General features: G+C 39.0%; 1 protein-coding gene, 1 non-coding gene and 1 pseudogene across 3 annotated transcripts; 2 read left to right on the forward strand and 1 right to left on the reverse strand.

The window, feature by feature from the left end:
• Window positions 1-768: 768 nt before the first annotated feature.
• On the forward strand, window positions 769-2,508 carry LOC147502209 (copper-transporting ATPase RAN1-like). Of its 2 annotated transcripts, XM_086603861.1 has the most exons (3): window positions 769-1,268; window positions 1,701-1,759; window positions 1,859-2,508. In XM_086603861.1, exons 1-3 carry the CDS (start codon window positions 1,077-1,079, stop codon window positions 1,875-1,877), a joined length of 270 nt encoding a protein of 89 aa, XP_086459987.1. In that variant the 5' UTR covers window positions 769-1,076; the 3' UTR covers window positions 1,878-2,508. The 2 variants fall into 2 exon arrangements, with proteins under 2 accessions (XP_086459987.1, XP_086459988.1); XM_086603862.1 differs by lacking the exon at window positions 1,701-1,759 and having other exon boundaries at window positions 775-1,268.
• Window positions 1,949-6,432, forward strand: LOC147502210 (uncharacterized; annotated as a pseudogene).
• Window positions 5,080-5,183, reverse strand: LOC147502211 (U6 spliceosomal RNA). Its single transcript, XR_015194109.1, has one exon. It is a non-coding gene; the product is annotated as a U6 spliceosomal RNA (small nuclear RNA).
• Window positions 6,433-10,400: the final 3,968 nt, after the last annotated feature.

Here is a 10,400-nt window from a genome sequence, read left to right on the forward strand (position 1 = left end):
GACAATCAGAAGGTTGGTGCCGGCGTGTTGCGAGCTCAATGCCTTAATGGCTCAATGAGAGAGAGGGAAGGAACAAGCCAGGGTTTTGAAGTCTGAAAAAGTGAAAAGTCTATTTTTGTTTTTTTTTCCGCTATCCTCGTCTGTCTGTTTATGTTTCGGTAAGTCAACTTCTCATTTTTTTTTTTGATTACTAGTATATATACTTTTTTTTTAAAGGAAATTTGGGGGTTAATAGCCCCTGTTAGCCCTCTTGTTGGTCTGCCCCTGAATAAAATGAGCTAAGCTTGAGCCTATATTAAAGCTTAATAAACGAGCACGTGAAGCCCGGCTCGAGAAGCTCAAATACTATTGTCACATTGTAAAATAGCCGAATTACTTGGGCTCGACTCAAACTCGTTCATCTAGACTACGTATATAATTAATGTGACTTGCCCGAGCAAACCGTGGAGCCGTAATGGTGTCCGACATAGTTAAATGACATTTGTATCCTTTGGACAGAAAACAAGGTTTAGGTGTAGGTACGGGTATGTTTGTAAACTAGAAACTATTTATTTTGTTTTTTTCCCTGAGGTACCCACCAACCAGTTTTTGCCTCCCACTTTTTTATTATTATTATTTTTGAGTGATCTTGGACACACCCATAAAAATACTCCCATACCCCATAACTAACATAAATTTTTGCCATACCCAATAACTGCCTAAATCCAATAATATCTCTCATATATTTTTGGGTATTTTCCATAAGAGCAAAAGGATTAAAAAAAACAAAAACAAAATAACGACACGTCTATTTTCCGAGTATTTTGTACCCTTTTTTTTAGTGTAAGTTTCTTTTCGCATTCTTCTTCATCCTTTCGTTTTCGCTATATCTTCTACCCAAAAAAAAAAAAAAAAAACCACCTTTCGAGCCTTGCAAAAAGGAATTGGGTCTGTTGTATGAATTGGGCGTAGTCATTTTGGTGAATGGTGAATGGTTATTTGAAGTGGGCGCTAGTGACACGCTGAAAGTTATTCCTGGTTCAAAGGTTCCAGTTGATGGTGATGTCGTATGGGGTTCAAGTTATGTTGACAAGAGTATGGCGACTGGTAAATCTTCACCTGTTCTGAAGGAGGCTAACACTCATGTTATTGGAGGCACAATCAATATGCATGGCGCTCTTCATATAAAAGCCACAAGAGTGGGATCTAATACTGTCTTGAGTAAGATAATTTGTCTAGTTGAGGCAGCTCAAATGTCCAAAGCTCCCGTTCAGAAGTTTGCTGATTTTGTAAGTATTAATTAGTTAGTAAATTTTATAAGCATTTTGGTTGAATTTTTGGGCTCCATATTGATCCAATTCTATTATATGCTCAGTGGAAGGCTGGAAACTTTTCTCTTTCTAGTACTTGTTTGATTCATATTCTGGGTAGTATATTAGATTACTAGTACATGCTGAACTTGCATGTCACTATTCACCAGTTCCTTTTTGAATGAACGCATGATTAAAAGCGGGCATCATTGACAGTATGATAGTTTCATAGGAAAGTATTGAGAAACTTAACAGATCCGCAGTTTGAATATCCATATTGGTGATTTCATACTTCTTCTGTTAACGTTTTTAGTCTTTGTTCGACTTTGTAGTTTAATTTTCTCGATGTCATCGGTACTTTAATATAAATGTGTCACCTTATCCTTATTGTAGTTATTTTTACTTTAACAGGTCGCAAGCATTTTTGTTCCCACTGTTGTTAAGTTAGCTTTGCTAACTTTTCTGGGGTGGTAAGTTAACTTGATATAGTGTGAAAGTAGTCAACATTCACCAGCAAATAGCTTCTGTTTTGAGATTTTTTAACTTGAAGAGCAATCATGATTTTGCAGGTTGGCATTCAAGATGTGAGAGCTGAAGTGATGCCTGCTGGAAAGGCTGATATTATATGTTCATTTTAGAGGGATGGAAGCATAGTTGCAATGGTTGGTGATGGTATCAATGATTCTCCTGCCCTTGCAGTAGCTGATGTTGGGATTGCAATTGAGGCAGGGACTGATATAGCCATAGAAGCTGCTGATTATGTGTTGATGAGGAGCAACCTAGAAGATGTTATCACCGCCAGTGACCTCTCAAGGAAGACATTCTCCTGTATCCGTTGGAACTATGTTTTTGCCATTGCCATTCCTAGTTGCTGCTGGTATATTCTTTCCATTGCTAAGAATCAAGTTACCGCCTTGGGCGGCGGGGGCATGCATGGCCCTTTCATCTGTTAGTGTTGTATGATCTTCTTTACTTTTGAGAAGATATAAGAAACCCAGGCTTACTACCATACTAGAGATAACTGTAGAGTATAAGATAGTTTCAACCTCAAAAGGAAATGTAATTGAGGTTGTTTGTAGTTTTACATTGTCCATATCTGGGGTTTGCATCTGTGCGTCCCATTAATGTACATGCCTCTTGTAACATGTGTCTGTTTTCATAAAATTTTCCAATTGAGTGAGAAGGAACTAATCAAAGCATTTTTTTTGTTTTCTTCTGACTCCGTTTCTCTTTTAAAGTTCTGAGGCGATGGACAAAAGTTGGGTTGACAAGGGAGAATACAATCGGTCAGATAAAATTTTGAGACTTGAGAGCTATGAAAGAGACATTCCTAAGGTACATTGAGACTTCTCTACACTATATGATAGCCGGGTATTTAGGAATTCTTCTCCACTGTCGAGTAGGCAATTTGTAATCTCTATAGTTGCTCAATTTTGAAACACCTCCCTCATAAAAATTAGAACAAACCCTCTATTTATTAATAATTTAGAAAAGCCTCCATAATATCACTTAAATTATATAATTATTCCCAATTTCCCTCGCTAATATTAGAACAAACCATCTATTTATTAAAAATTTAGAAAAACCTCCCTAATATCACTTAAATTATATAATTATTTCCAATACAATTACCAATTACAATTAGAATCTAAAAAAATCATGTTAACTATCGAACTCAAATGACGGGTTTTAAGACTTTAAGACTTTAGAAAAAAAAAAACCAATGTGCAGCATGGTTTGCATACTTGTGATACTGTGATAGGTCTGAAAGTGATACTAAAAAAACCTTAATAGTTTGGAATTGGTATGATAAGCGCAATGAATTATGACAAACCAAACATTAAAATTTTCAAGAGTAGTGCATTTATTTCACTGGAGAAGCTGAATAGCAGTCTATTATACAAATCGTGAAAAAGGGAAAACAAGATAACAACATAAGCAGAAGTAGCAAAAGTTGGTGTTTTTAGTTTTCCAGCATATGCATTTACTTCAGTGGAGTAGCTGAATTGCAACTTTACACATTCCAGGAAGGAGGGACGCTAAGATAAGAGCCGTAAACAGAACTGACAAACTTGGTGTTCAATAGTTAGATTCCTGGGCTAGCAATCCTAGCATGGAGCAGGTGACCCGGGTAGGAACTTGGTAGTTGGAGACACCACCTAGACTTGACATCTTCACCATTGCACGAGCAAATTCCCTCCTAAAAGCCGAACCATCATCAGACGCAGAGGCCTTCACCAAGCACGGTTTTACGGTCGCCATCAATTGTTGATCGATCAGCAAATAGGAGTCCTCTCCCTCTCATCAAGCTCACATAGTAGTGAGTGTCGAAACCCGACTTTTTGAGGACATGGATGGTAATAGAGTCCGGTAGTACATCATCCCTATGCCAGGTGTCGGTGGAGAGAGACGACTAGTACTATTGCTGCAATATCCTCTCAACTGAACTAGGAAATCAGTAGATTCTCCCAAGTATAATAGTCTTTTGTGTTCTCCCATTCATTAAAATTTGATTTTGAATTTTTTTCTTCATCCTCTTTGGTTGGTATTCATCCTCATTACTTTGGTATGATTGATTTAAATCAAAAGTGAGAATTTGCATATTTATTGATGAGATAAAAGAATAAGAGGTTATTGGAGAAGAAAAAAAAATGCAGTCTTTTTTTTCTACAACTGAATCACGTAAAGTAAATAACTTGTTTTAGTCAATAAATATTTTGGGTATGTCAAATAAAAAAGAAGGGTAATTTAAGAAGCTAAATGCGTCTACAATTATTTTATTTATTTATTTTAAAAGTTGGGGTACGGGAGTGTTTTGTTGGGTATGTCCAAAATCACCCTTTTTTTTTTCTATTAAAATCCCACAATTCATTTATTTTGTGGTTTTGCTCACATGCAAAACACGTGCTTATAATATATGAGCCAAGCTTGAGCCTATATAAAGCTTATATTTAATAAAAGAGCCGAGTTTGAGTCTACAATTATTTTATTTATTTATTTTAAAAGTTGGGGTACGGGAGTGTTTTGTTGGGTATGTCCAAGATCACTCTTTTTTTTTCTATTAAAATCCCACCACTCATTTATTTTGTGGTTTTGCTCACATGCAAAATATGTGCTTATAATATATGAGCTAAGCTTGAGCCTATATAAAGCTTATATTTAATAAAAGAGCCGAGTTTGAGTTTGAGCATAATAAATTCCACCCCTGCCATGACGATCTAGAGTGTGTATAATGCCGTGGAGTTATCATGGTATCCGATACAAGGGCATTTTGGTCATTTTGTATTGGTTGTTTTATTTTTTGCCATTTTGTATGGGTGAAACAGTAATTTCAACGTTATAAAATTGCTTTATTCAACGTCGTGGGCCCTTATGTTTGGAGAAAAGTAGACATGCAGTGGTAAAACAGTAATTTCAACAAAAGGAATGAGATGTTGAATAGGTGTGTCACACTTGATGCTAGTTCTATTAATGCCGGTATGCGGACCTGGAATTCAGATCGCACAGATAACGAGGTCTCCTCACTAGATTTTAGATCCCAAGGCCGTCTTGAGCCTCGACTATGTCATCTTGGGCTCCTATTTTGGACTCGGAACAATGCTGGCAACTGTTTGTAGCAATCCAAGGGTCTTTATTTTCGATAAACACTAGCAACAACGAATTAGAGTTTGAAATCTGAAGGACTTTTCTGATGACAAAGACAAAATAGCCCATTACCGAGGTCTGTCACTGTGATGTGAATGAATAGAAACGATCAACACATCTAATGGCTGCATTTAAAACAATAGTTACCAGTTAATCTCATTTCTCGATTTGTGCGTGTCATCCTTGCGCAGGGACTTGCAAATCTTATTTGTATTATTTCATTTGATCTGATGTTCCAAAAGCAGCATCAGAGTTCTGTGTATGCATATGGAAAATGTTATTACGATATTAATAGATATTGTACCTAAAATAGGAGTTATCTTATTTTAGTAGGAGTTATTTTATTTTAGGTAAGAGGATTTTGAGGAGATCGACAAAGCCTTGGAGAGCAAGGACTCTCAGCAATTCTTTGTATATATATACTTGAGGTTTTGTGAATGAAAGGGAGAGAAATTAGTGAACAATTTAACATGGTATCAAGAGCTTAGAGAGATCCTAGGGCAAATACTTATTTTTTCCTTTTTCAGTCTTTTAGCTTCCAGGAGAGATTATGGCTGACGGAGAGGGAGACCAATCAGGAGATGGCGAAAAGAAGGTAGATAGGACGTATTATCTTGGATCGAGTGATGGTCTGGAAAACATCATTACTCCTACTCAATTACGTGGTGAGAACTACGATGAATGGGCGAGGGCAATTCGCACCTCGCTAAAGGTAAAGAGGAAATTTAGCTTTGTGGAAGGGATGGAGAAACTTGAGGATTAGATCGCTGTGCATTCGATGTTGGTGTCATGGCTGACCAATACCATTGAGCCGTCCGTTCGGTCGACACTCGGAGAATATGATGATGCACAACTCCTGTGGAACAATCTCAAAAGCAAGTTTTGTGTGGTAAGTGGCACTCGTATATGTCAATTAAAGACGTCCTTGGGGGAGTGCAAGCAAGGAAAAACCGAGACTGTGGCAATTTACTTTGGTCGTTTGTCAAGAATCTGGGACGAACTAACCATATATGTGAAGGTGCCGGTTTGTAAGTGTAGAAGTTGCACGTGTAGCATAGTCACGCAGGTAGAAAAGTTGAGAGGAGAAGACTATCTACATCACTTTCTTATTGGCCTCAATGGAGCATATGCTTCAATTCGTACAAATCTGCTGGGACAAGAGCCATTGCTGCCGACGCTTAATAGAGCATATCAACAAGTGATTCAAGCGGAAAGACTGCATGGAGGAGAGTTATCCTCATCCAAGGAAGAACGAGATAGTATCATGGCCTTCTCAATTCAGCCTGATACGCGTGGCAGTGGCAAGTCTCGTTCTATGGATCCTACTGACAAGTTTTGCAATCATTGTAATAGAGAAGGCCACGACAAATCCTCTTGTTTTCAATTACACGACTTCCCCGAATGGTGGGGGGACCGGCCTCGCAGAAGTAAGGGACCAAGTCGTAGTGGAGGACGGACAGGAAGAGGAGGTGGGCGTGCAGAATCTGGTCGTGGTTGAGGATATGGTGCACCGTTTGTCAGCCCAAATAAAACTGGCGGGGCAGGAACTTCATCTGGGCAGCAGGCAACATCCTCGCAGGGGCTGGCGGATGTGATCGAAGATGCGGGTCTTGCGGGTGTTTCAGCAACACAACTGCAGCAAATTCTTGATCTTTTGAGCTTAGCCAAAACAAAAGACCGACTGTATGGTAAGAACAGTAGTTTTAGTTGGATTGTCGATACAGGAGCATCGAACCATGTGTCGTGTGACTTGTCTCTTTTGCAGAATGTGAGAAAGGTGAAACAATGTCCGGTGGGATTACCGGATGGCAACACGGCCGAAGCCGCAATGGGACAATGGAACAAGTGATAAAACGTGTGTGAAGTGACAATGGGACTGAATTTAATTGTTTGCATGATTATTTTCAAAATAATGGAATTCTTTTTAAGACTTCTTGTGTTGGGACTCCACAACAAAATGGGAGGGTTGAGAGAAAACACCAACACATTTTGAACGTGGCTCGAGCATTGCGATTTCAAGGGAACTTACCAATCAAATTTTGGGCAGAATGTGTGTTGGCAGCATGTTACTTGATTAATAGAACGCCCTCTACTTTATTGAAGACTAAATCGCCGTATGAACTGTTGTTTGGGAAAGTGCATTCTTATGAGGTTGTTCGTGTATTTGGTTGTCTTTGCTATGCTCATAATCAATGACACAAAGGTGATACATTTGCAAGTAGGAGTCGTAAGTGTGTCTTTGTTGGCTATCATTTCCGGAAGAAAGGTTGGAAATTGTATGATTTAGAAACACATGAGTATTTTGTATCAAGGGATGTGAAGTTTTTTGAGAAAGAATTTCCTTTTGCGCCACACCAACCACGGAGTGTGGTGACTCCTACGCTGGTGAACAATAAGGATGGGGCATGGAGTGAGGATGAGGGTGCCGATGAGTGTGTTATGTGTATTGAGGGGTTGGAGGCAGTGTCCACCCTCGAGAAGGGGTTTGCGGTGCAGCCCATACAGCAGTCCACACATGAGGATATGCGTGATGAGGGGCTGGAGAATACGGTGGGGGAGCAAGATGCTCTAGTTGACAGTGAGTTGAGACACGGAAAACGAGCCAAAACTCCTTCCACACGATATCGTGATTTTGTTACTCATATTGTATGAAAAATAAGTCCATCTGAGATTTCATCAGCTACTTCATCTTGCTCAGGTACGCCCTATCCTATAACATATTTTGTGAATTGTGAACATTTTTCTGTGAGACATAGGAATTTTCTTGCAGCAGTGACAGTGGGACATGAGCCAAAGCATTTTAAAGAAGCAATGAAAAACTCCGGATGGCGAGATGCGATGGGAAAGGAGATACGAGCCCTTGAAGACAATGAAACTTGGGTAATGGAGACTCTTTCACCCGGAAAGAAAGCATTAGGGAGCTTAAGAATAAATCTGATGGCAGCATAGAGCGACTCAAAGCAAGATTTGTGATCTATGACAATCATAAGGTGGAAGGAATTGACTACAACGAGACATTTGCTCCTGTGGCAAAAATGGTGACAGTTCGCACTTTTCTTGCAATTGCTGCTGTTAAAAGATGGGAGGTACATCAAATGGATGTGCATAATGCTTTCCTTCACGGTGACTTAAATGAGGAGGTTTATATGAAGGTTCCTCCAGGTTTCGAGAATACAAATCCTAACATGGTTTGCCGGTTGAAAAAGTCATTGTATGGTCTAAAACAAGCTCCCAGGTGTTGGTTTGCAAAACTGTCAACAACATTGAAGAATTATGGATTTGTGCAATCCTATTCAGATTATTCATTATTTGGGTTGTGCAGGGGAAGAACTCAGCTCAACGTGTTAGTTTATGTTGATGATTTGATTATTGCAGGGAATGACAAGGTTGCATTGACAGTTTTTAAAGATTACCTTGGCAGGTGTTTTCATATGAAGGATTTGGGAGTTTTGAAATATTTCTTATGGCTAGAGGTAGCCCGTAATCCAGAAGGAATTTTTCTTTGCCAAAGAAAATACACACTCGAGATAATTTCCGAAACGGGTTTATTGGGAGCAAAGCCTACGACATTCCCTATGGAACAAAATCACAATTTGGCACTTGCTAAGGGTGAATTTCTTGTAGATCCGGCTTCGTATAGACGACTTGTAGGGAGATTGATTTACTTGTCTGTGACGAGACCTGATCTTGCATATTCAGTTCATATTCTATCCCAATTTATGCAACAACCTCGTGAGGATCATTGGGAGGCGGCTCTCAGGGTCGTGCGATATCTGAAGAAGAGTCCGGGGCAAGGGATTTTTCTTCGTGCTGATAGTGACCTCAGTCTAGAAGGATGGTGTGACTCAGATTGGGCTAGTTGTCCACTTACGCGGTGTTCCTTGACTGGATGGTTCGTGTTACTTGGCTGTTCTCCGGTGTCGTGGAAGACCAAGAAGCAACAAACAGTGTCTAGATTGTCTGCGGAGGCTGAGTATAGATCAATGGCGGCAACAGTGTGCGAGTTGAAGTGGCTTAAACAACTTTTAGATGATTTGGGTGTGCAACATCCGAAGGGTATGAAGTTATATTGTGATAGTCAATCGGGGTTGTACATTGTTCAAAATCCAGTTTTTCACGAAAGACCTAAGCATATAGAGTCTGACTGTCATTTGGTTCGAGATGCGGTGACTGAAGGGATGATTTATCCGTCATATGTTTCTACTAGTGTTCAATTGGCAGACATCTTTACAAAAGCATTGGGGAAAGCGAAATTTGAGTTTCTACTTGGCAAGTTGGGCGTTTGAGATCTTCACGCTCCAACTTGAGGAGGGGTATTACAATATTAATAGATATTGTACCTAAAATAGGAGTTATCTTATTTTAGTATTTATATTTTAGGTAAGAGGATTTTGAGGAGATCGACAGAGCCTTAGAGAGCAAGGACTCTCGGCAATTCTTTGTATATATATACTTGAGGTTTTGTGAATGAAAGGGAGAGAAATTAGTGAACAATTTAACAAATGTGCTATTCCAAATTTTTTTACTTAACTAGTGATGACTCTACTAAAAGTAATCCCAGTTGATCGAAGTTTTTTTTTTTTTTTTTTTAGATAGTTGATTGATCGAAGTTCTTAACCTTAGATGTCAACATAACTTAGCGTTTCCAAATATGACAAGCCCACCTAAAACACTTAACGGTATTGATTAATTTGTGTCAAGGAAATGTTTTTAAGAAAACATGGTAAATAAGAAATTTCAGTTACCCATCATAACTGCGCGACTGTGTATCCAGGGCCGGCCCTAGCTTCGGTGAGTCCTTAGCGAAACTTAGAACTTGAGGCCTTTTTCCAAACCAAATTTTAAGTTAGTTACTCATTTTTCATTTGCAATTCTACACTACATAACAAGTTTTCTTTGCCTAATAGGATTGAAATTTATGCTTATTTTGATTAATTTGTATCTCATAGGTCTGATTAGACTTATCATTTATGTTTTTTTTTTTTTTTTTTTCCCGATAACCCCATCTTCTATATATAGAGATCAAAGAGCCAAAATGTTTACAGACTCCAGACACAAGGGGGGATGACTGCCCGACACTTGTTTGAGAGCCCAAGAAGCAAGGCCATGAGCCAACCCATTCCTTGCTCGACAGACCCAAGCAAAAAGAAACATCATGAAGTTTTGCCACTAAGGACTTTACAAAACATACAATAGCAGAGATATGCCAGCTTACAGATGAATTACATGCTTTAAAGCTAGCAATAACAGAAGAAGAATCGCCTTCCAAAATGACAGAAGATAGCTTCAGATGTAGGGCCAAAAGGGCTGCCACTTCAGCTCCTATAGCCTTTGCTTGTACCACATCCTTAGCATAAAACCTCCTAAAAGCAGCTCCTATGATCACACCATCTGCATTCCTGCAAATAACTCCTGCTGTTGCCTTACCATTAGTCCTGTCATAACCAGCATCAAAATTTATTTTAG

The sequence above is a fragment of the Coptis chinensis genome, chromosome 4, assembly GCF_015680905.1.
Source record: "Coptis chinensis isolate HL-2020 chromosome 4, ASM1568090v1, whole genome shotgun sequence".
NCBI lineage: Eukaryota > Viridiplantae > Streptophyta > Magnoliopsida > Ranunculales > Ranunculaceae > Coptis > Coptis chinensis.